Source organism: Molothrus aeneus, chromosome 3 (assembly GCF_037042795.1).
Source record: "Molothrus aeneus isolate 106 chromosome 3, BPBGC_Maene_1.0, whole genome shotgun sequence".
Lineage (NCBI taxonomy): Eukaryota > Metazoa > Chordata > Aves > Passeriformes > Icteridae > Molothrus > Molothrus aeneus.
In genome coordinates, this window is record NC_089648.1 from 29,004,340 (window position 1) to 29,031,480 (window position 27,141).

The following is a 27,141-nucleotide window of genomic DNA, read 5'->3' on the forward strand; positions in this document are numbered from 1 at the left end:
CAATTTGATTATATTTTTAGCATTTTCTTCTTGTAATACGTTTTCTAAAAAAATGAAGCTGTCAGCACTGAGACTTTGAAAGCAGGTGTTACTGTATGGAGTCTTTCAAGTGAGAAGTTTTATACAGATGTCAGAAAGCCAGTATAGACTTCATGAAATCTATTATATGTCAGAGCTTTTTTCTAGTAGGTCTGTTTTGTCAAGCCCACATTTGGTTTTTTCAACAAATCCTATGCAATGCAACATTTATAGCAGTTTAATAAAGCATTCTTACAGAGGACAGATATTTTGTTTGGGTTGGTGCAAGGGACCAAATCATAGAAATTATCCTACAAGTAGGTACTTATTTAGTTCAGATGCTTTCAGAATTATCCAGTCCTTATGGGAAGTATATTTACAATAAAAACTTTTGAGGGAAAGTTTCCCAAAAGATGTTCATGCATGTTTTTACTTGTCAGTATATAAAGCTATACTGCAAGAGGTGACTTTCAGTATTTATTATTACTCTTACATTTATTCTAGACTCTTGTATTATTTATACAAACTATTTTTATTATAATAGTAATATCCTTTTTTGGCTGTTTGGTGTTTTTTGGGTTTTTTTGCCAAGATGCATAATTAGGTCAGTTTTGCCTCCATCTCTGAGAGGAACAGATGAAAGGTTGTTACTTCCAGCTTGGACCTTCCTTGCTTCCTTAGGAGCCCCATGTTTCATAGGCCACCTGTTGAGAAACATAGGTCATGGTCACAGCATGAGATGGAAACTCAGTTTTAGTTGAGGTAGACCAGTAGTAGAATTTATCTTAATTGGCTTCAATTCATAAACCAAAACATTGATGACCTTTGATTCCTAACAATATTTTCTTTCTCATGCTTTGTCTTCCCCCCTCAGTAGCTCGGGAGGTTGGATGGCAAGGAGCTGGTTGAGCCAGCTACTCAGTCTGGCTTCTTTAAGGGTCTGTCTTTCTGAGTTCCTATGTTAAAGTACAGCTGTAACAGGAGAAAGGAGTATTCCCTTAATTGTTTAGTGCTGTTATGGTGGAAAACATAGGGTTTATAGGCAATTTATAAGGTAACTGTAGACCTTTTTATAACAAAGAGTATCTGTATAACAATTAATTTTATAGCATTTATGGTGTGTGCTTCTGTGTCTATTTTATAGGTACTCCATAAGAAAGGTTAGTATGGTATTCATTAACAAAGCAGGGGGTGTAACATACCATGCAGAACATACTGTGGCACTCCTCCAGTAAGCTTGCTTATCTGTGCACACAATTTTATTTGGCAGCATCACATGCTGGTTACAATCTGCCTTCTTTGTATCAGTACAGTCATCAGACTAATACACAGAAAAAGGACACAACTCTTCTTTCATTGTCCTGTTACCTGCTTTTACAAATTCCCTTAAAAAAATACATAGTTACAGTTGAAAAAGTCAACATCCAAATAAGCTAAGAAGTGTTTCATCACTTACTGTAGAATAAGACATATGTAGACAAATATTAGAAAGTAAAATGGAGGTTAAATTCGCTTCAAAGTCTTCTTTGCTTGTTTTTTTTTCTTAGAGTGAGGAACAGAAATATGGAAGTTGTAGGTCATCTTGGAAAGTGAGGAGACATGATGTGCACATTGAAAATGTACATGCTTAGCCTAAAGCAAGCCTTGATAGGAATATGATATGGTTATTACAGCTTGTTGAATGTTAGTTACATGTAGCAGCTTTCTTTTTTGCCTGATACCTTTGGCCTGAACTGGGTTTCAGCTCTGATCAGTGCTGCTCTGGTAAGCCCACAGTGTGGTAGTATTGTGTAGTGCCACTGGCTCATTAGAAAGCTTCAATAAAATATAAGCTTCCTCTTCTTTCTTATTTGTTCTTTCTGGAAGAGAAGGACATAATGGGGAAGAATCCCTATTTATGTCTTATTATGTGTAATAAATCTTTAGAAATATAGCAGCTTTTCTTAGAAATAACTAGGAAAATATTCAAAATGCTGAAAAAATCCATTATGTTCTTTAAGAGGTGAATTGCTATTTTGGAGCTACAGATAGTTTAATGAATAGCAAGGTATTAATTTGGTTTACCTGGAATTTCTTGCTTTTTTCTTGCAACAGCCTAATAAGGAAAAAGACAAGAAGAAATAGAAAAGTGGGGGGATTTCTAGTGACCTTTTTCCTTTCTCTGAATAGAGTGTGGTGAAGAGATTGTGAGATGCACAAAGCCATCATGTTTTCAGCTGTTGCTGTTGGAGAGGTGAAAATTCTTGGCCCAAGAGTCTGTTTATATGTTTAAGCAGAGAAAGTGATTTTCATTGCAAGGAGCTCTAAGTGAGACAGGCAGAGTCAGAGAATAAGAGAGCAAAAGATAATTATCTAAATTATGTTCAGGCTATTATAGAAGACGAATATAGTTAAAATGTAATTAAATATGACAGGCTCACAGGATGCATGCATGGCTTTGGAATGCTAATCATCAATTACTGCATCTCCTTAGGAGAGTCAGGCAGAAAAAGAGTTAGAAGTCGTGTGGCTGAGGTGAGATGTAGAGTGTTAAACACTGTAGGACTGTAACAAGGCTAATTTCTTTTTTAAAATGGAGTTGCTGCTAGCCAAGCAACTTGTAGTGCTGCATTTCAGCTTGAGGGTCCTGGTATAAATCTGAGTAGGCTGCTAGTCCTGGGTCTTCTCTTCGAGATGGAAACCTCAGCTTGACGCAGTGATTATTTCTGTTGTGAAAGTGATGACCAGAACTGCTGCAGACTGAGCCAGCAAATCTAAAACAAATCAACCAGCAAGACAGGTGTCAAAGCATAAAAAATATCAACACTGCCTGAATATTTAATAAAGCTAAACCCTGAAAACTACATTTGTTATAGGGTCACTAATAAGCTGTACAGAGACACAACAACTCAAAAAGACAGCAGTGTCATTTTATGGGAGAAGTAAATTCTGATAGATTCTTTATGACTGTGTCCCAGGTAAAGATAGTAAAAGTATTGCTGCCATTTGAAAAATTTGTTTGTTTGGCATATGGGGAGTAAAGGTGAAGCAATGCCATCCATTACACAGGACTGTCTAATCCCAGGCTAAAAATTAAGTGCTTTTCATCTGCTTTAATGCTGCTGTTCCTGTTACAGAGTGACTTATGTGTGAATCAATGTGAAAGCAATGTATAAAGTTTGGAGGAAATTTTTGTAGAGACCATCAAAAGTGATTTTGAGAATAGAAAGACAAACTTGTGCGAGGAAAATGTAAAGTAAGCACCTAGGCATGGCAGGACTAAATAAATGACATGGCTACAAAAATTCTATTTGCAGAATAGAATTTCTACAGAGAAACTGAAATTATTAAAATAATACCAGCAGAGATAACTAGTAGTAAAAAAGGAAGGTTAAAAAAAAACTTGAGGATTACCTGTGATGTATTTAATTGAGGAACACCACTGAAAAATTGTTATGTCTCTATACATTAATAGAATTCTAAGTGAATTTGTTATATCAGCAAAAAATGCAAAAAAGAGGTCAGATATGCCTAGATAATGTTCTGTAAGAAATCCCTTTTCTCATAGGGGTATAGTTACATACATAAATTCTCTTTGCTGCATAATAATGTGTATACTGTAGAGGTATTGCCTTGCATATATAGACAATCTCAAATGTACTGTTGCAGTCAAATCCATGCATCTTTCTAGTGAAGGTTTGCCTTGCTTATTTAAAAAATTATTCTTCCCAATCCACTTGGCTTGTTTTCTATTTGGCTTTTATCCTTTTTGCTAAGAAAATAAAATGAGACCTCTAATTTTCTCATTATGCAATTAAGTATTAATTCTCTAGGGGCAATATTATTGCATTTTAATAACTTGCTTACAAATTGTATGTAATTTTGACTTTATTTTTCCAATGAGAAAGGAGTAAAATGGACACATACCAAAATAGTAAATATTCTTAGGACTGAATTTGCTGAAAATGCTATCTAAAACACCCTCAATAAATGTTTTTTTTTTTTTCCATTATATTTTAATATTATTAAAGGAGTAATTATAATCAAATCCTAATACCGCCATTGTAGCAGAAAGTAAGGACTTGGAATGCAGCAGGAAGTGAACAAGCATAGGAACTTCCTGGAGGAATTGATCTGGAAGTATGCCATCAAAACAATCTTCAGAGATCTTTTTCTCAACCTCTCTTACTATCTGTGCTCTTCAGATGTATTCCCAAATAGATCATCAGCCTCCCTGGTATCACATCATGTCACAGACAATGGCATTTATTGCCATGCTTGGAAATTCTGCACTGAGCTCTTGCAGTGTGTATCTGACCAGTGCTTAGAAATAGTAGAAATAAATACAGACCCACTTCTATTCTAGTTTGTGGTCTCTAATTAGCATATTTTCTTATCACAGAACACAAACTCTACATTAGTGTCTAGGGAGGCACAGGCTCTTCTTAATAGCTCCTTTAGGATTTTAAACTCTTTTATTTAGTACAGCTTTAAAATATTTTCCAAATCACTAGAAAGCAAACTGGTTTTTACATCACCGTTCTCCTTGAATCAAGTTTTTGTGTGTAAATGTCAAAGCATATGCATAATGCATACTGAGGCAGTGCTTTGTTATGAGAAGCAGTGCTGTGATCATCTCTTTGTCCCAGCCTCTCATCTTTGGGACATTGTAGTTCAAGATAACAAGTTCTGTTTGCCCATGGAGATTGACTGACCGTACTAGAGTAAGGTTAGAAGGGATATCAAGAAGAATAAATCATAACAATCTTTCAAGTCTTGAAACAATCAACAAAATAGTCCATTCCCATTTTATATTTTATTTAGAGCATGAAGAAATAACCTGAGCTTTAAAACAGAGGTATAGCCACATAAGGCATATAAATAAACCATACCATTAGGTAGATAACTGCCTACCTCTGAGGCCTGCCACAAACCACACCTGTCTGTTATCATGAATGACTCTAATTACACCCATTACCTCATGCAGTAAGACCAGTAAACTATTTGAAATTCGTACTTGATTGGATTTGTAATCTTCTTTAAGCAAATACAACTGGACAGCAGTGATAAAAGTAATAGCCAACTAAATTAAGCTGAGAAATGCTATGTTTGTGACAAAAGGAGTTTTCCCAACAAGAGAAAAATCAAATGTCAGACAAGTAGTCAGCAGTGAAGCTGTTCATACTGCCAGGCTTTGGGGTTGTCTGCTGGCAGTGAGTGGTGTTCTATTCCAGTTTTACTTTGGTACCCTTTTTCTTACATGAACACTTCTGAATATATTCAGAACCCATTCTGGAAAACTATCCAGCTTTTTTCCATAGTAAATTAATCAAGTTAGACTTAATTTCATTTTATTTCTGAGGCCTTCTGTGATAGAGTCTAGTTTGGCTGAGAAGTTAAATTCTGGATTTTTTTTCATGTTTTATGAATATAAAATAATTGAAATTTTAATGTGTTCAAGTACTAAACTAGTGGAAAACTGGTACCCAACTGAAACCTCTAGTTCCTGGTATTCTTTTTATTTGTTCTGTTGTACTGTGAGCACAAAGTTATGCTGTCCTTTTCCTGCTGTGTATTAGGCTGCTTGAGGTGTTGCACCTCACTCAGATCAGATATGAGTGAGAAATGAAGATTACAGTGGTTCCAATGTACCTCTAGTGTTCTCAGTCTAGCCTGAAAATTATACACAGCTCTGGAATAGTGGTCTGTTCTCCTCACTGCCGCTGTGTCAGGATGGGGAAATGCTCACAACCTGAACTGCAAATGGTGCTTTGTGGCATTTCTAACTTCCTGGAAGGACCTTGGTCCACACAAAAAAAGCTTGGCTCCTCTTGCTCTACTGCTCCACTTAGAGTGTGAAAAGTTTGAGGTTTTAGATGGTTTGATGTTTTTTTTCTCTTAGATTTGTAATTTTCTGTAACCAAACTCTGGTGATTCCTCGTGAGAAGTTAATAGGAGGATGCACTTTTATTTATCTGACCTTTGTTTTTTAATCTAATACAGTCAATATTAGTCAAAGATTTTCAGCTTTTTTCTTTGAATATTTTCTTAACTTTCAAATTCGGTATGATTGTTGTCCCTCATACAAATTATAGTGGTATAAGGTATGTATGAAATTGCATAAGCAGAGTCAAGACACTTAAAAATGAGGAAGTAGTGCTGGAAATTCAGGCAATGAAGAATGTTTCTCCATTTGCCCTGTTAAGTGATAATAGTACATACTGTCACTTGAATGCATTCTGTATGTTTTATTGGAGGCTTTTGTGACTATATTCAATATTTGTATGTCTTTCTGAATTTTCTTTGTAGATCCTGGCAAACAATCACTTTTGATAAACAGCCTGCATCTTTTATCAGAATAGTTGGAACTCGCAACACAGCTAATGAGGTAAGGAACTTCTAAAAAACCCTATATCCTTCAAGAATATACTACAACACAGTTTTTCATATCTTGCAGTGAAATTGATAAGGCCTTCTCAAATGTACATACTTCATCTTTTTGCTCTGGCACTCTAGCAAAATGCTTGAACAGTGTTATTACCTGTTCCTCGTTTTGACCTTTCCACACTGCCATCAAACACTCCTATTGGGTTTGGTTTTAAATTAATCCTTATTTTGATGAACAATTAAAATACCAATTTAGTACACTAGAGAAAGGTGTATGGTCTCTGATGTACTTGGGTTTTATCACCTGCATATTATCTTTTTAATTAACAAAACATAAGAAAAATCTCATTATTCATAAGAAAATCTTATTTGCATAACAGTCCCTTAAAATTAATTTTCATGCCTGGTAACTCGATTGACTAATAGTGGCCAATTCAGAAGATTTTTCTTTTTATTCAGAAAAAAATGTTTTTCTGTATAAAAAGAAAGTGCAGTATCATCCCATCTTTGTTTACTTGTGCTTCTCTCTTTTGTAGTCATTGTGTATTGTTTCAGATGAAGTCTAGATTTTACTCTTGACTTCAGTGAAACAATTTACAGTATATGAATTTAAGAGTAGATGCGTGTCTTTGTGAGATCAGGACTTATATATGACAACATCATAAGAGGCACCAAAGGCCACTGTTTGTGTGTCTAGACCTGTTTGTGTGTCTGTGTCCCACACATGTAACTCACCACCAAACATGATACTTTGATGCTTTACACTGAGCTTGAGGTAGCACTACTACATTTGGATTAAATAGAATTTGTCAGCTCCAGAGGTGAGGTTTTCTGATTGTATTTAGCATTTGGGCCTGCTGGTTCCTAAGCAATGGGAGCATTGTCCAATGGCAGTGTCTATTCCCAGTTGTAGTGCAACTCCTGCAAACAAAAGCAGCACCAGATATCAACATCTCAGCCAACAGCTGGAAAGTAGCTGACCAACCAACAGAAGTGGGAATACAAATTTTTATTTTGTGTTTCTGAGCAGTGTCTCCCACCACGTACAGTTCAGCCTCAATGAGTCCTTAGAATTAGTGTCAGAAGCTGCCTGTGGGGCAGTACATGTGTGAAGAAGGCTTCTTCCATTACTGATCCATATTGACAGTCTTGTTTCCTCTCATGCCAGTGTTTGTAAATTCCCACCTCTTTGTTAAAAAAGAACGAGGTGCATTGCATAAATTTAGCAATGCATGAAACATTACTTTCAACTTTGAGTTCTTGAAGGTAGCTTTAAGCCCTGAAGAGCAATGGCCTTTTAGCCATAAGTCTAATTTCAAATTGGTTACTATTTCCAAGGAATTTAATATCCTGTATAATTATTTATATAGAGCACTGCATAACTGTAGGGAAGATGAGTGTAGATAGAGGTTACAGCTATTCATGTAGTGTCTCAGTTGAATTATAAACACATGCTGTTCTCCTTTGTCTTTCCCTCTTTTGTCTGTAAAATCTGTATCCAGCACTAATTTGGTTTTTATTTTTTAAATTATTTCTTCTAACACCTATAGAGGAGGAACATTGTCACTGTGTACATATTACTAAATTACTTTTAAATATATATATATATTAAACAGAGGGTCTGTAACATTTTGTCATAGATTTTAATTTTCCAAAGAAAGCAGCAAGATATTTTCCATAGTTAAAAATTGAATAGGAACAGTGTAACCAAAGTCTTGGTTTGTTCTATAGTCTCAGTAGTCTCTTCAGTAAGAATGCAAGCAATGTCCAGAATTACTTGCCCACAGCTGCTTGTACAGTATGTCAAACCATTTTCATTTTAAATAAAATACACAGCATATTCAGCAGCATATTCTTATCAAGGAATGTTACTGTAATAGGTACAAAATACTCCTTACTTGTTTTACCAACAAATATCTTTGAACTTTGAAACACAATCTGTACATCCCAAAGGGAAGAGTAGATTTTTGGAATTCAAAAGAAATCCCATAAAATTTCTCCATTTTGTGAATTCTTTAATCTTTTAAACTCGTCTTTTTCTCACAGAGTTTTCCAAGTTTTGAAAGACATGTTCACAAATTTTTTTGACCTGGAGTTTGAGTAGTTTTTGGTATATTAGAGCATGATAGAAGTGTAACTTTCTGTTTTCTTGAGCTTACACATTTCCTACTTTTGTAGAGAAAAGAATTATTTTTCCTTGTCATTATTTGTCAGCTAGGTCACCTGATACTTTATGTAAGTTTTCTCTTGTTATTCCTCTCCAGTATCACTGACCTGGAAAGGACACCTAGCTGCTGATGTGAGAGCTTTATCTTACAAATTACTGCACCAGTGTATTTGTACTTGGCCTTCCTGCTTTGGGTGTCTGACCTCTTTTAAAATATCCATGAGAAGTAGAACATGATGTGGGTCACAGGATGATCCTGAGCTGTCATTTTTTCTTTTGAGAGAAGCACATGCAAGATTGTTTGTTTTAGTGATACTGTTCTGAAATGCTTAATTCTGATGCCAGATGAAGCAGCTGAGCTCAACTGTGCTTCTCAGGCTTAGGCTTTTCCCACACAGTGTAATTCTTTATATGCTGAGGTGGCAGGGTAGCTGAGAATAATGTTCCAAATTCACAGGCTTGTCAATATGCCACATGTTTTCACCATTAACAATTTGATATGAAAGAATCAGTAAAAATGAAAGTTACAATTTAAGAATTGTGTACTTCTGACCTTCTAGATTAGTATTAGCTAAATTTCAGGGCTATCCACACTATGTTTAAAAAAGCTGTGTAACTATGTAAAGTGAGGTTTTAAATGAGAAATACTATTATTGTGGGATACAGTAGAAATACAGAATCTTCTGGCTTAGAGACCTCCATCAGATTCTGTGCTTCCTTTCAAGGAAAGCAGCATCTTACAGAGCTACACGGATGAGAGAATGTTCTTTTCTTCAAGGCCTTATCCTGAAAAGTGCAGCTGGAGAAATTACAATAGCTGTTACTTGAAAAACACAGGAGTGGGATGAGTACAAAAGGGACTTCTCTAGAAGTGTAGATAAATACAAAAATTGGCTTCTCAAGAACTGTAACAGATGCAGAGAATGCATGCCAGTATAGGAATTAGTTCAGCTTTAGGAAAAAAACAGAAGAAATGCAGAGGAAAACCATTTTGTGCACGTGTCTATGTGTGGGTGCCTGTGCAGATTTGTAATCTCTTCATATATATGTATATATAAAGACATAGCAATACATCTTTATGTGAGCATGAGTGTATATATAGAACTATAAGCATGTATTGCAATGTATCTGCATAAAAAACTTACACTGAGGGGCACAAGAAAATATAATGGGGATTAAAAAAAAAAAACAGGCCGTGACTGAAGATTTTTTAAATTAATTTTATGTATGCTGTCAGAATTCAAATTAGCTAGCTACATCCTCAGAAAAGACCTGGGGCTACTGCAGACATGTCAGTGCAGATGTCTGCTCAATGTTCACTTGAGCAGGGATGGTTCAAAAAGAATAATAGGATTTTAGGTTATGTTGGAGAAAAGATAAAAAATACAGTATTCTGTAGTCTTGTATGAATATGTAGTATATCCATGTCTTGTTTATGATATTTGATTTTGCCCATATTAATTTGAAAGGGTCTGGGAAAGGGCAGTTAAGATTATAAGAGATTACCTTTGTTTGTGAGAAGAGTTTTAAAGACAAGAATAATAGAAGATGTCATAAAAGTACACAAAATTAAGACAATAAGTTTGAAATTCATGATTTAATAATCATTTAGCTTTTAAACTATAATGCATGGGAAAATAGCAAATATAAAGCAGTGTAAAAATACTTAAGTTTAGTATGTGACAAAGATGTGCAATTCATAGCAATGCGAAATCATATGGAAAGAGGTTTTATAACAATTTTAAAGAGTTCCTCCCCCTTCTCCTCCCAGGCTCTTCAAGAACAAGTAGAAGTAAGTAAAGTAGAAAATAAATTGGAAAAATGCTTAAGCACATGGTCCTCTTACTCTAAGATACAGTCACCTGTACACTGGTCCCAGGTATTTGAATCATCAGAAAATGATCACTATTTCAAAAGGAATATTTCATCTCATGAAGCAGCAGCCACCTTGGACACTCTGAATGCCTTTCTACATACTCCAGGACATGTCTGTAGAGCTGCCATTGTTATTACAGCAGAGGGCAATCTTGAAATAGAATCATGTTGGTAATGATTTAAATTTCATTTCTAGTGTGCATGAACATTCAGCCTCTTGAGGAAGTTGCTAGATCATAAAATGTGTTTAAGACTACTAATATAGTTGTTGTTATTATCCAATAGCATGTAGTAGGTATTTCTGGTAGTTGGCAAAGAAAAAAATTGTTTACAAATATCCCTATCTGATTTTTAGTGCTATATATAAAGGTTGCTATAATTTGAAGGCCTTCTCTTGCTCCAGTGTTGTCCCTGCCTAATGTTTATTGCCCATGAGTAAATGTTTTTGACCCCATGGTGAAACATTCTGTTTTGACTTTGTCACTGGCCTGCAGACTTCCACATAGACTTCCATGTAGATTTCATCTTATTTTGATCATGCTTTTGCTAGCATTAAATTGTTTTGCTTTATCTTCATTTTTTTGTTCTCTCCAGGTGTTTCACTGTGTGCATTTTGAGTGCCCAGCACAAAACAGTACCCACAAGGACGAGAGTAGTAAGGAAGTAGCAACAGCAGAGGTGGGGACTGGTGGACAGTAGTTTGTTTCTTGCCCTGTTGGAGCTGCAAGCACCTGCTTCCCTGCATTCCCCTCCTGGATCCATCTTGCATCCTCATGCTCACCAACCGTAAAGGAGGTTGAAAGGGAGCTTTTGCAGCCCCACTGACATTCTATGAAATTATTCAGAACCTTCTTGTGCTGGCACCTTTTCTTTCTTTGTGAATGAAGGGGACCATGTCTGAAAGCTGGAAGTATTGAAATGGAAAAGGCTTTCTCCCAAGGACATGAAGAGACTGTTGCACTCTCCTGGATATGTTCAAATCAGGCTGGTCCCGAGGGGGGAGAAAATAGGTCTTCAATCTTCATCAAGTACCCCATTAACACCCTACCTCTCTAATCTAACCAAGGCAAGGAAAACAGAAGGAAATAAAAGGCAGAGCTACAGTGGAAATCTAAAATTACTCAAGCAGAATGGAAAGCATATGAAATAAGTATTTGTTCCCTAGAGGCTTTTATTAGCAAAAAAAAAGTTTATGGAACACATCAGTCCAGAATATATTTTATTTTTGAAGTGATTCTTCATCCATATTCTTTTGTAACTAGTAATCTGTTTTCTAAATAATTTTGATTCTGTATTCCACTTAGTTTCTTATTTTTGACTATAGCAAATGCTGTACAGTAGATTAAGGAAGTATCAGACATGTTTACCTGCTGAGATGCAAATTCTCTCATTCATCAGTGGGATGATAAGAAAAGCATTCATGATATCAACAAACTAATTAATGTATCTATATTAATCTTGACCTTAGTTGACTTTTCTAAGTACAAAATTGTCTTTTCCTACATTCAAAAGGAAGTTTCTAAATCAAACATCCATCTTGAAGAAAATTGTATTTTTTCACTCCTGAAGATGATTATTTAAATTCTGCCTGCCTAAGACAACTTGCAACAGAACATCAAAAATGTTTGGTTTAGAAAAGTGGAACTCCATCTGGTCACTGACAAGCAGTTGTTCAAATACCAAAAGACAAATTTGCAGATAATTTACATTTTTCCAAGAAGAGTTGTTTTACAGTCTGGAGCTAAAAATTCAAAGGCTGTGTATGCATTAACATTTCTCATGATCTTCATAAAATGTGATGTTTTTGCACTGTATTGTAAAAGATCTGGTTCTTACTTTACAGTCACAGAATCTGTTATCCATCCGTATCTGTCTGGATTACATTGCCTGCTACTTTGCTTATTCTGTTTTCACACTGATGATGATGTAATCTCTTACTCTCCAGATCTGCATGACTTTTAGGAAGAGCTCCATGCCAGTCTTTCCATATGGGATAAAGAGATTTTGTATTAAGACAAACGCTGGTGTAATTGGCAAAATTGATTAGGATGCTTGCTCCTCCTCACAAAGTATATTATATTGGAAATGTCAGCTAACCAGTTTTATGAACTTGGAATTTCCTGTGGTGATAAATAACCTTGCCTGAAGAAAACAAAGCTAGTGCAGGATAAATACGGCTTTCTATTACATAACCATAGTGATAAAATGAGTTATATCAGCATAGCAAATTGTATCTTAATTTATCACACTGCTTAATTTGTAATAATTTCCCTGTTGGATACTAGTTGTGCTAAACCTAAGAAATATAATCAGTGGTAGCAATGAATCAGAGGATATTTCAAATAAGAAAAGCATCCCTTTTCTTTCAAATAAAATTGATTAGGCTTTATCAATAATATTATAGTATTTTTCATTGCCAAATTACAATTTAGTTCAGACATTTGCATACAGTTCCCACCCTTCCCACTGCTGTGTTCTTACTTGTGAATGTCTGCTGGTGAAGATGAACGCCCACTGTGCTGTATGAAGCTTCTAATTCATGTGCCACAGCTGCCTTGGACAGTGCTCAGTTCTGAGGCAGGACGCTGCGTGTGCCAGCCACCTCCCAGTCTGCAGGGCTGATTATCTTATGGCTTAACAGCCTTTAGAGCATGGAACAATTGAGACCAGCTACTGAGGGAACCACTCTCATATTCATGTACAGGTCCAAAATATTGGAACTTTTTTTCCCTTTAAGAGCAGAAAACTTTTTCAGTCACAATCCATGCTGGAACTACTGAGATGCCTGGAGCATATCTTGCTTTTGGTAGATAAGTCCTTGCGTGGCAGTGGTGGTACTTCTTTGCAGTTCCATCAAACTGGTCTGCTTTTCTCAGACTGTGGGTAAGCAAAGGGCATAACTTCCTAGCTGGTATTATTTAGTAGCCAACATTTCTAGAGAATGTTAAAAAAGCTAAAAAAAGGTTGTGCCATCTGTTCTGAGCCTAGGCTCTCAGAGAAAGAATGGAATTTTTCCATTTATAATCTTTGATGTGCACAGTTACTTTTTATGTTACAAATAAGTCTTGTAGGCTATAACCTATGGAACATCTGTTTGATCTTGTCCTGTAACTCATTGTGGAAAAGAAATGTCTCTTTATTTCCCATGACATTCACTCTCTGCCAAGAATCTGGATGAACATATCTGAAATCCCCAAAACAAAAACTCTTGAGGTCCTACAGACCCTTCAGTTTCCCACCCCTATAAATCAATAAAAAGAAGAACTAACTTTGCATTATCCCTTCATGCAGGTGAATAGCAATTTTTAGTTGTAGACTTCTTCTCAGTCACAATTGGCCTTTCTCAGAGTCTTTATTTTATTTAGAGTTGCTCTGAGAACCTGGCATCAAGATGAGCCGTAGGCTTTTAAGGCAAGCCCTGCCACAAGCCCTTCACACTTTCAGCCTTTACCTTCTTTATTTAAAGATATAAATGTTTACAGAGAGCTGAACTCCACTGGGTCTTCCAGTGCTGCCCCCCAACAAACACCCCTAATTACCTGCATTGCCTAGAAGAGGTCTCTTGTCTTAAAAATTGTGTTAGCAATGTATTAGTAGTGACAAAGGAGGATACAACACAGAACTGATTTGTGGTTTTGTGTGAATGTTCTCATTCTTTCTAATTACTGTGTGTGTTTATTGACTCTCAAGTTCACATGTACTTCCTGTATATTCCTCTAAAGTTTCTTTTTCCTTTTCTTTTTTATCTTTGCTTTTTCTTTTAGGAAAACTAACTTGTGCTGTTATGGCATAGTATCAGGGTTTATCAAAGTGATGAAATGCTGTAATTATTCAGAACTGTGTAATCAGTCTTATTCTATTTAGAACAAGGTTAGAGCAGAACAGATCAGGTACTCATTGCTTTTTATCAGAATCTATAAAATAGACCTGTTGTTAAGAGTTCTGTATAATGGAAATAACTATACTGACAATATTGAGCCATTGATGCTATTTGGTACTTCAGCATCTTTAAATTCCCCAAGCCTTCTTTTCTCAATTTTACTTCTGTAGGTTGAATTCAGGCTTAGACTTAACTCACATGGAGCTCAGCAAAGGCCTTTCTAAAATCTTTTTATTTAGTTAACTTTTTCCAAATGAAAATAAAAGGGTTTTTATTCACAGAATGTAGGGTAAAATTATTATCTGAGGAAATTAATTTTTGAAGTGAGCAAACATTGTGCAGCTTACAATTTTTCAAGATGCTTTTCAAGCCATTTCCAATCAGCTTTAAAAAAAGTTCAAATGGCTGTTAAATGGAATTACAATGAGAGAAGTTAATGCAAGTCTAATGTAAAAGACAATACAGAGAAGAAATTGCTAATTTTGTTAGAGTAAGAACTCTTCTTCATTGCAGTTTTCTTCCTTCAGAGTTCCATTTCTTTCTTCTTTTCTTCATGAAAATAAGTTATTCATTATGACAACTCATGTAAGTGCTCAGTGCTTCTCAGCATTGCTGAAAAATTCAGTTTAATGCATCTTCATCTTTACTAATGACAACATTAGAGAATTTTCAGTTCAGTCCCTGACTTGATGAGAGCTAGTTTCCATAAAAGAAAGCAAAAGAAGTTTGTAATTGTTTCAGTCTAATTAAATTTTCAGTACAAAAATTAGATTACAAAGTTATTGCCGTTCTTGTCTGATTGTTGTGTCATCGTAGTTCTGGTTATAAAGTGCCGCCCACTCAGAGATGCTTAATAAGGAGTTAGAACTTTGATTTCACAAGCTATAGATTGTATTTCTCTATGAAGATATTAATTGGCTTATATTTTGACAGGTGTTAGTCTACTACCAAATAAACAAGCGAATGCATTTGTAATTTTGTTGTTGTGACTAGAGTAGTAGAGCAAATGATAGAACCAGTAAGAGTTAATGTATCCAAGAGTAAACGTTTAGGCTTGTGCGTTGTCATATCAGTTGCCAGAGGACTAAACCATGCTTCAAAAATAATTGTAGATCTCAGAGGATGCTTGAGGCCTGGTTTCCATCCCCATCTCTCAGTTAATGGTTCTATTTAGGTTAGAATCGTTAGTTCTCTCTGAACTGATTGTTGTTGTCAGTTGTGCTAGTTAACTCATATATATATATATGTGGAAGCTCCATAAAGCTTTGTTCAGGATAGAGAAGTAAAGGTCCTGGGTCAAGTGTTAGGACTGCTTAAATACTCATACATACATACATATGTGTGTGTGTGTACATGAAATTGAGGTCATAGCTAATTATTTAGCTTGCATTTAGAATATGTTCTAAAGCTCCAAAATGGGAAAAAAAACCTATGCAGGCAGGTGTGAAATGCTGCTGTGGTGGTATGGCAGGATGCTGGTTGCTTTAAAAATGTAAATGGCTAAAAATGGTACAGGTGAACCAGTCCAAAGTTTTTGTCCAGTTAAATATTGGCAATTTGGCTGTAGTGAGGTATATATAAAAGCAAGTTAAATGCTCATCTCAAAGATGAGTGCAGTCCAAAGAACACAGATATTCCTCCTAGCTACTTTGTCTGCCGTGTTTTGCAGTATTTACAGAGTGAACCTTCTTAGGACTTCTCTTACCTGCTGAAAAAAACCCTGCAGTCTTTTTGGCCTTTGCCAAGCTTTTGTTGCAAAGCTTTTGCTGGGTAATGACAAAGTCTCACTCACATTCCATGGTGGAATCTGGGTCTGTGTTTGAATGCTTACATGAAAAGTTTTAAAATTGCTCTGCAACTTTCTTTAAATAAAGAAAGCCCAAATTAAAAACTGCAGCGTAGTATGAGGAAACTACAGGTATCTGTCATATACCCACATTCTGACTAGCCTGTGCAACCACATACCCATCTTATCATACTGTATGTGTTTAATTACTAGGGCATGTCCAGTTGGTGGAAAGTGAAGAATGAACTCCATACACCCATGACATGATCAATTCTCACACAGCCAGTCATTAGAGAAGTACTTCTTGTACTGTTCCTTGCAGCCTAATACAATAATACAACAGTGTTCTGAAGAAATTGAGATTCCTTACATGAATGTAATGGAATTGAAGTTCAGATTACTAAATATTTGAATCAGTGGTGGCATCACCCTGCACAGGTGTAAACATGCCTCTCCAGTGCCTCTTACTTCTTTAGGCCCTGGGCTATCACAGAGGAGGAAATCTACACTATTGATAAAATAAACTTTTATGCATTCTTTTTGTGCTTATCATCTTGGCACTTCTCTTTGTGCAGCTGCTCAGTTAAAACATGTTTCTTGTCATTCTCAGAATTAATCCTCTGACTCCTGAAAATCTGCAGATCCACATCAACAACTTCAGTCAATTATATTAAGCAGTCTGAGGAATTTCCAAAAGTAATCTAATATGGTCTTTAACCAGATTCTATGTGCCCAAAAAGTACCAGCCTGAAATACCACATGAGTTGGACAGTATCACCACTCAGATGAGGCTGTCTAAACTATGTGCCCGGTAGTCCAAGTGAACAGTAGTTATCACAGTATCTTTCTGGAGAGGAATCAGGGAATCACAGAGTAATTGGGTTGGAAGGGACCTCAAAGATCATCGAGTTCCCACCTCCCTTCCATGACAGGGGCACATTTCACTAGACCAGGTTGCTCAGAGACCCATCCAAGCTGGTCTTGGACACTTCCAGGGATGGTGATCCACCACTTCTCTGGGCAACCTGTTCCAGTGTCTCACCACCCTCACAGTAAAGAATTTCTTCCTAATACCTAATCTAAACCTGCTTTCTGTCAGTTTGAAGCCATTCCCCCTTGTCCTGCCTGTACATGTCCATGTAAAACATCCATCTCCATCTCTCTTGTAGGCTCCCTTTAAGTACTGCACAGACACAGTCAGGTCATCCCAAAGCCTTCTCTTTTCCAGGCTGAGCAATCCCAGTTCAGCCTTCCCTTCATTCATGTAATTTGTGGTCTACATCACCTATCTGTTGTCTCTGTACTCCTGAGCTGTAGTTTCTAAGTGGCAAGATTAGTGGTTGATACCTGGAATCCAGTGTGTTTAACCATTTCTTAACCATGATGTTAAGAAATTTTTGTCTTTACTCAAAACTTTCAGCTTGTGCTTTTGAAACATGGTCAGGCCACAGAATTGCCTTTTGGGCATCTTCTATAGCTGTCTGTTGGATTTTTGAGTTATCTTTAGTTGCTAAAAGATGGTAAGATTCTTTTCAGGAATTTCTCATAGAGATTTGTCATGCTGAGAAATGGCTTTTGAAACAATCATGGCAGGTACATTGCTGGAGAACAGGGGCAGGTTTCTTCTGCTTCCACAGGCCAGGATCCTGTTTGGGTTATTCTCTGAGTTTGTTTTTGCCATTTTTAATAACAAGGGTGTTGGTGTTGCAGGATCTGGATCTGTTTCAGAAATTGTGTCACTCATTTTGAGAGGCAAATACTTACATGAATGTTTTTATGCAGTAATACAAAGCTCATGAGGCTTGGATGATTAGATTAGAAATATCTCTTAAAGCAAGAGCTGGAGTTGCAAAAAGAGGTGTTTGGGGGAAAGAAAGACTGGTATGGAATTATATGGAATTACATGGCTGCATCTGTGCATATGTAGCAATGGAAACGTATGTGTTAAGCAAGTTGAGTGACTATTTGCAGAGATGTGTTTCTATATGGCCTTACTTTTGGTTAAAAATGGAATTTTGTTAAGGAATCTATCACTCATCTGAATATGAGTGCTAAAAGAGAACACAGGAAGTGAGGCTTTAGTAGTTTTTATGGCAACCAACATGAAGATAAAATTCCTGTGGTCTGAGCTAGTTCTATTTGTCCCCAGTCTTTCCAGCTGTTACTTTCTCATACATGCTTTCCCCAACCTGCTTGTTACTCCTTTTCTTTTCCTCCCTACATAGCATCATATCACTGCTGCTGGAGTGTTCCCTGTAATTTTCCTCCATATTGTGATGTATTAAGGAATTTTTAAAAATTACTTACTTTTACCTCTTTATCCTATCCTGAATAAAATATAATCATCCCCTTTCATTCACATCAGACTCTAAAAGGCAACCGCCACTAGGCTGTCAAGTGCTAGTGAGCAATGTTTGAATTTGGCTCTCTATGGATGTGTAAAATACTATTTTGGGCCTTGTACTTCCGTGATCTGTTTACAGTCTGTTACCCTTAAGAGGAAAATAAGTAAGAAGTTTACTGTTGACTTAGGAACTAGGTCAGGTTTTATGCTGGCTTACATAACTTCAGTTTAAATATAAATTTTAAGTATTTCTTTCTCACCATGGTACACCAGCTATGCACTCAATTTGCTAGTAGTGCATTGTCCAAGGCATTAATTGTACGTAAGTGCTCTTTTCTAAGTTAACTGCATCATCACGAGTGAACCTTGAAAGAATTCATAACTTTTCAGTGTCCCTGTGTCAGGGTATTTCACCTGTCCGTATGAAACACCATACTGAGCACACGGACTTTTGTGAAGTTCAGCATTACTTAACAATTTTGTCTGTTAACCTTGTCCATTCTCTCGTAAGATGTTCTTTCCTTTTTGCTTTGCTCAGTGTCACTGTTGTCTTTGGCTTTCTTTTTTAAGTGAATGTTAATGTTCAGAGCCAGGCTAAATAGAAGTTTAGCTTTTAGTGAACTTTTTCACTCATTCTCTGTTAGTGGCTCCTCTTTCTTGACAGACAGTAATTTAAATCCATTTTACACTATGTTACCTTCTCCTTCTCTGTAGCAATTATAATTGTATCTTGAAATTGTTGTGCATCAAATCCCTTTCCTTCTTTCTCATAGAGTGGTTCTAAACTACCTCAGACTTTGTTGTGAACAGGTACGAGTTTCAGCTACAGTTTTTAGCCTCTATCATAATGTTGGAATGTTCTTTAAGTGCATGTGTATGTAGCAAAACTGGCCTGCCAGACCCTGATGGCATTTTCAGGAGCATGGTCCCAAGTGATACATGTAATTGGGATGAATTCACAGCCACACCTGTTCAGGCTCTTGCTGATACCTCTTTCAAGAAAAGCTTTTCAGGAGAACAACTTCTGGTATGAGAAGTGCTCCAACTTTCTCTTTGAAGGGACATGATTCTGCCTGCACTGGACAACTTCCACCTCTCCGTCATCGTGACAAGCATCATAAAACTGCATCATCAGGCCTCCATCCCTGGCTGCAGGATCCGTGCTATTGCATTGGACTGTGCTCATCATATGAGAATAAACCCCACATGGTGTGTTCTGATGACCTCGGTGTCATTTTATTGTCATTTTATACTGTTGCAGATATGCATTACCGACCCTTTGGGCTAATTAGGTTTCAGGTTAAACGGTGGTTGCAGATTGTGCTGCAGTGATCCAGTTGATAACTTTGGGAATTGTCTGGTTTTGTAAGTTATCCATTATACAACCCGGCAAACCTCGTTAGTACTGATTTCCTTTTCACCAGCAGACATGCATATCATCAACAAGCATTTTGTAACATGGAATTTTCTATGAGCATCCAGAAAAAGAAGCATCCCAATTATTTTCTTAGTAGCAATGTGTGTATTTGTAACAAAAGTTTTAGAATTATTAAACTGCTGTAAGCTATTCTGTGCATGCTCTGGCCTTGTATTAACAGTTTGTATTAACAGCTGATAAGCAGAGGGCTGTGGCACATGAGGAAGGCTGGCTGTGGATTTTACAGTTTCAAAGAGCAGCAGAGTGCCAGAGTGGATGCAGGACCAGACAATGCTCAAAGCAAATAATAAAGTGAAACTGTTGTGCTTTGTATTTATTTCTTTGGGGATTCTTCTTCAAAGTATTTAACTTCACAGGAAAATATAGAGTATATTTAAAATAGTAACAATTAGAAATACACCTTTTCAAGAATGAGAGAGGTGTGATTTGGAAAATAAAGTGATCTTTTGTGCTTCACTGCTTGTCTGTAGTTCTGTTAACTTAATGTTAGAACCTGTCTGATGCTGCTCACATATTGCATGTGTGAATAGAAGACTTTGGGCAGAACTGTATTGATTTCTCATCAGATCAAGGAAGTTAATAACCCCATCATTGATATATTAACTCATAACGACACAGTCCTAATATCAACATAGAAAATGGGGGTGATTTTTGCTGTGATTCCAGGCCACCGGGCATCCACTAAGCTACTGCAAATGTTTGGACCAACAGGTGCTGGGTGTTGCTACCATTATGTGTTGCTACACTCTCTGGATGAAGTGTATGAATCAGTATTTCACTTTATTTCACAAAAAAGTGGACTAATATTGTGAGACTTGGGATTCTGTTTCCTAAAAACCAAAAAAGGCTTAATTTTTCAGAGGTTTTTAGCTGATAAACCCATCAGACTACCATGAAAGGTGGGAGCATTGAATGTTTGATTAATGAATATTAGACCTTTATCTTCCTGGCTTATCAGCCTCACATATCAAACAGAATTTTTGTGAGCCTTGCCCATCTTTCAGAACCTCATGCCCTAAAGCAGTGACCGTTCTCCATTCTCTCTGTAGCTATGCTACATTCCTCCATCATGTAATCTTCTAAACATTTGTATGTCATGCTATTTTCTTCATAAAAATACCTAGAAAGTGGAGAGGTCAAACTCAAAAAAAGATAGTACTAAGTTGTGAGATCAAACTGAGGTACCTCAGCAAACCATACAATGCCATAATGCAATTAAATCTAATTTCTTTTGTGTTTGATTAGTCATACAATAGTAAATACATTTGACAGTTACTATTAGATTCTGAGAATAAAAATGAGATTTTTTTAAGTGTCAGATCCTCCTGTTCATTTTAAGAAGCAGATGTGTAGATTCTGAAGCATAAGCTGCCACTCAGCTCAGTTACTAAATTGTGACACGTGTGGAAATACTGGGGTGAGGAAGCCTTACTTTTGAAACGATGTGTGCATAATGAGGTACAAGCTGAAAGCAAGCCAGAAAGCAGTATAACCCAGTATAATCCAGTCAATGAGAAGAAGCTCATGCTGGAGCCATCTGCATTCCCATGCCATGTGTCCAAGTTAAAAAGAGAGTCAATGACTTGACTGTCTGGACAAATCAGAGGCCTCTTGAGGCCTTTGGGAAATTTGCATTTCAGCCCTCAGCAAAATTTTGATTGTGTTCAAGATAATGCAGTCTGTAGTGAGTGCTGGATATATTAAACTAGAAGAAAAAACACATTTAAAAAAGCTTTGAGAAGAGGAAAACAGGTAGGATGAGAACAAAGCTAAGAAGAAATATTCTTTCTCCTTGCTCTCGTAAGGGTCCAATTTATCTTTGTGCTTAGGTAAAATCATCAGCAGGGAGGGCTCATGAAGAGAGTGCAGACTGAAGTGGAAATACAGAGCTGCCTTTCCAAGCAGTAGTGGAGTGCAGTCAGCACTGTCTCTGCTATAGCCTGAGGATTTATTTCAAAGTTGTTTCTAATTCTAAGCAATGGGCTTGCTTGCTTGAGCAGTGGCAATTGAAGCTTAAAATACCATGACACATCATTTCAGTAAGACCAGATACCGATCAAATCACCATCATTTTATCTTTACAATACAAAGCAAAATGCACATAAACAGGACGTTTTTGTTGCTATTTTGTATTTTATAATCTATTAACTTCTGCTTAAATATCCTTGTAGGCTGTGTTAATTAAATTAAACATTCTGGAAAGTAGGCAATGGTTGCCTTATAGCTCAAGGCAAAAAAGAAATAATCGTATAAAATTTTATTTGAGTCTGAATTTCCATGCTTTGCCATTCTCTTTCCCTTTTTCTCATCCAATAATATGCTGACCTTCTGCAGCTGGAAGAGTGCGGGTTTTACCTCAAAAGCAAGAACTGAGGTATAGAGATAAAAGCATATCCCTCTTAATAAGAGTAGACACATCACAGAAGTACTTCTTGTTGCAGCTGAGTCATTGGGAAGTGCCTGGTCTGTGCAGTGCCCCCTTTAGTCCTGTTTATGAAAGAGTGTTCCTTGTTGTCTGCTTTTGAAGGTGGTAAATACTAATACCTTCAAGTTAATACTTGAAGGTTGATGGTTAAATTGCTAGGTATGTTTCCTTGAAGACTGCATGACGTAGGGAGAAACTGAAATAGTCACAAATCTTCCCCTCTCCCTCAGCAACAAATTGTATGATTGCACAGGAACCCTTCTGGCCTGCACAGAGGGCATGGGATGGTTGTTCTCAATGTGTGCATCTGCAGCTCTGTTTGATCAAACACCTCCATGTTTTTCAGATGTGACTGTTCACAGCATGTGTGTAAGGGAGATAGTGGTATTCTTAGCACAGAAATATCACCATCTCTGGAATAAAATCAAGTTGGCAAGAAAGAAGTGTTTTTATAATATAAAAGGTATATTTGGTTTTCTATCATCTGAACATTATTTTTTGTGAGGGGACATTCTACACCCTGTGACAACTGAGTATCTTTTTGGAAACCTAAATATACCCACTAGATCACTGGTATCCTTGTGTTCATTCACTTCTTCAAGGCACTAAATGTATTTGTTAGTTAATTATCTCTTCTACAAAGCCATCCTGAGTGTTCCCATTGTGTGTCTATTGGGGAGGTAATGAAGATGAGTCACCCTTCTGTGCACTGTGCAATAGCTTTTACATTTTCACATCTGCCAGGTCATATGTGTGCTTCTACCTGAGACTTGGTTGTCAGTCCCCAGTTTCATTCATAGTCCTTCACTCACACTTGTAGTGTGGTTTTTAGAAGACACGAGCTGCTGCTGGCCACCTGCATGTGCTGTATGTAAGGGAGGAACCTGCCCCAGCCAGGGAGGCACAGCTATAGAATAGCCAAGGGCTTTGGTCATCCTCAGAACCAGACTCAGATGGGAAAAGACCTCTGATATCATTGAGTCCATAATCTTTGACTGAACACCACCTTCTTTAATAGATAATGGCATTAAATGCCATTTCCAGTCATTTCTCAAACATCTTCAGGGATGGTGACTCCACCACCGCTCTGGGCTGTCCATTCCAATGTTGAATCAACTGTTCTGTGGAGAAATTCCCCTTGAGGTCCAACCTGAACCTCCCCTGGCACAGCCTGAGGCTATGTCTCATCCTGGCACTGGGTTCCAGGGAGAAGAGGCTGATCCCCACCCAAATACACCCTCTTTTCAGGGGTTGCAGAGAGCGACAAGGTCTCCCCTGAACCTCCTGTTCTCCGGGCTAAAATCCTCACAGAGGTGTCACTGCTTTCCAGTCCATCCTCCCTGATCTACCCTTGGCTACTCCCTCGTGCCCGGGTACTTTCAAATAGTTGCATCTACTGCCTGGAGCTCATGTGTGGGCAAGAGCAGTGACTGAGATACAGCTGTGCTTATTTCATACAAAAACCTCTTTGCCTTGTAGGTGATGCATGCTCACACATATGTCTGCACACCTGATGTACGCAAATGGCCACCAGCAAATCAGCTGTGCTCATGCACACGCTTTGTTAATGAGAGATCCCGAATGCAATACAGAGAATTTGTGAGCTTTGAAGATATGGGCTGATGTATCCTTAGGTAGTAAGCTTTGTCACAGGTTACAGGATTGCTGCTTAAAAACCATGTGAAAGTGATTCTAGCAACAATTACTCCTAATTGCCCTTGCCTTGGAGATGCATGATACGAAGTCTGAGCTCTGTTCAGAGGTATTTACTTTTTGATAAATAGCCATTTTGCAGCTTGATTTAATGGCTTCATTAGTCGCACGTACGAAGAGATCATGCACTGACAAATGTACTTGTACATATCAATGAAGGGCATGGTAAGAGTATTAGAAATTTGCTTAAGGCACAGCTGAGGCTGCCTGGTGCAGGTCTATAAGTGCATTCTGTTTACAAGGCAAATTACTATCAATCCATCATTGCAATGTGTTCAACTGAGGCCGGTATAAGGATCTGAAAATTTCTTGCTTTCCAGCAGACTAATGAAATGAACACTTACAATGTGTATTTTAGGAAAGGAGAATGTGGTAGAAATAGATCTGTTTCTGTCAGGTGTGTTCTTTATGCTGAATGCTCTCTGCTAAATGTCTGCATAAATATCCTTGTTGTTTTAATTCAGATGTGACATTATCACATTTTGTTATCAGCTGCTGGGTGAAAAGATATTTTTGTCAAGGTGCTGACATAGTATGGTTTTATTGCTACTTACACTGCTCAGACTTCAGTATCACATAATGGAGGTGATGCTTTATTTTAAAGATGTGTTTCTAAGCTAAAGTTTCACTATTAATAAACAGATAAATGGGAGTTTATTAATATAAATGGAACATATGTCACAATGATCCTTTAGCCATGTTCTAAGCTATATAATATTAGTAGAAGTTTGCTACCAATATATAAGCTTACATTATAGTTACATTTTGATTTATCTGGTTATTAATGGTAATACCAGATGGGAATGGCTACCTTTGGAAGTGACTGGAACAAGGAAAGCAATTGCCCATGCTTTTGATGCTGTCATAGTACTGTCCTGGTTAAACCTTAGTAGGGCAATAAAAAAGCACAGCTTTGCAATTGAGGCTGTTAGAAGAAATGTGGTTTTCTGCCAAACACAGGAAATAACAGTAGGGAGATTCATATATTCCCAGTCAACAGCTTTCCAGTCGATGTGTACAGTTAACTCTTCTCCCATATGTTTAATGGTCCTGCTTTGTTGTCCTGCTCCCAGCAGCTTTCACCCTTCTGTAGCTCCAGTCTGAAGGGCTTTCTGCCCGTGACAGTTCTGTTCCCCAGCTCCCAAGTTCTACAGAAAGGGGAATAAAGCATATAATTGCTATATTACTATAATACAGATATTTTATTTGTCCACGTTTTCATACAGGCTTGGTACAAATATTTATTTAAATGGTGGGAAATGCCAGTAGCTCCCTTTCCAAAAGCATCACTCCCAGCTGCCGACCTGGGGGGGAGTATTTGGGCCGAGAACACTGAATACAGGATTAGTACTTTAAAAGCCTTGAAAACTAACTGGGGAAAGTTGTGGCACAATTGTGATTTAGTGTTAGCTCCAGATTAGAACAGACAGTAAGTCCAGTGTTCTTCCTACTTCTCTAGAATGAGGAGCAGTAATATAAGCATACATGTGTTATCCTGCATATTTTATGAGATCAGAATTCCCCATTAAACTGACCTTTCTTTTTGTTTCAAACTAGACTAGGCCCCATGACTTACAGCAAGAAATCCTGTAATCTTCTAGCATTTGCCAGATTCAGGCTTGACTGATGGTGTGTTTAAGAACTTCCACTGTCTCTCACACTGGCACACAGCTGTTTGGGTGATGGCCCAACACGTGAGGGTTCTTGTACATGACCAGGGTGAATAAAACATCTGCTCAAAGAGGATGTTGTTTTCCCTTCATGTCATTGTTAAAACTGGCAGGCTCAGAAACACAAGCCACAAGTTTACTGATACTCCAAGGGCATTTTATTTCTTGTTTTCCAAGTATTAACTCTGAACTGCTCCCAGTGTTAGCTGTTCAGGGAAATTACTGTCCCAAAAATTTAAATGCGATGATTTCTAAGCTTAACCATGACACATTTCAGATATTCTCTCAGTGGGATAAGAAAACAGAAAGCCAGCTTATTATTCATCTTCAGAAAATGATCCTTTAGTCAGATTTATGTATATGAAGCAGCTCATGAAAGGGCCTGGAACTTCACTTTAGGCTATCATATGACCCATAGACAAGGAGATGCTCTTGTAAACATTGCAAGGATTTTTTCCTCTCTGACAGAGATAGGAGCTGATGAAATATGAATATTCAGTGCCACAGCAGGCAATTGACCAACAGGTAAGGCTGGTGTGTCTACCTGTAATAGTTTCTAAGGTCAAGAGATGACAATTTAAATAATTTACTTTTCAAGGCTGTGAAATACTGAGAATGTAGCCTGAACTTTGAAGTTGGCAGATACCTATATTAGGCATATTGAATATGATCTCTAATTGTCTTCACTGATTGCAGTAGTGGGCAGGCCAAATCAACCACGCTGTTGGGCAAGACATAGATTTATGTGCCTTCTGCTAAGACACCACAGAGAATGCTCATGGTTGCCTGAAGCAGTCCTGTATCAAATTTTATTCCATTAAGGTGCATCTGTAATATCTACATCCAAAATATTAAATGTTTTCAACTTGATTACAAGTTTGTGTCAAGGTAACTATGGTACAGTCTCTGTCACTAATACCACTTTCAGCACCTCCCTGGTGATATAAGATCACAGTTTTGGTAGTCATCTAACTGATGAAAATATTCTCTGCTAGGTACTGTGCAAAAGTGTTATTTCAGGTGTAGTTTGGAAGTGTTGGCTGGCCCATTTTGTGGCAAGGAAGATAACTAATGTATTCTGTTCCCCTGAAAATATTATAGAGACTATTAGGTAACAGGTGTTTGATTGTTAGATTGTTCTTCTGAGAATGTGAAGTAGCAAGTTGTTTTAACATTTTCCTCTTAAGTGAAAATAATATTGCTTTTTTTTTTTGACTAATTTTAATCTTTAGGTTGATGGGCAGATCAGAGTCTTGTTTTTCTCAAGATTAATGGGTTTCCTTACTTGTCTTTCTCCCCATTGTTTTTCCTTTTCCCTCCACCATCAGAGCCAAACTACTAAAACATAGCAGATGCTGACAAACAGAAAGAACACCTTCTGCTCTTAATTTATCAAGAAAGTGCTAAAAATTTGGTTTTCTTGTTCACTTAATCATTTTGACAAGCTGACAGTACACTG

At 37.2% G+C, this 27,141-nt stretch overlaps 1 protein-coding gene across 1 annotated transcript in view; it reads left to right on the forward strand.

The window, feature by feature from the left end:
- The window catches only part of BTBD9 (BTB domain containing 9), a 116,529-nt gene extending 96,199 nt beyond the window's left edge, over positions 1 to 20,330 (forward strand). Inside the window, exons 11-12 of the mRNA XM_066546546.1 lie at positions 6,307 to 6,385; positions 11,021 to 20,330. Coding sequence (XP_066402643.1) covers positions 6,307 to 6,385; positions 11,021 to 11,125 — 184 coding nt within the window. The 3' untranslated portion in view covers positions 11,126 to 20,330. The remainder of the gene's footprint in view (positions 1 to 6,306; positions 6,386 to 11,020) is intronic.
- The last annotated feature ends 6,811 nt before the right edge of the window (positions 20,331 to 27,141 follow it).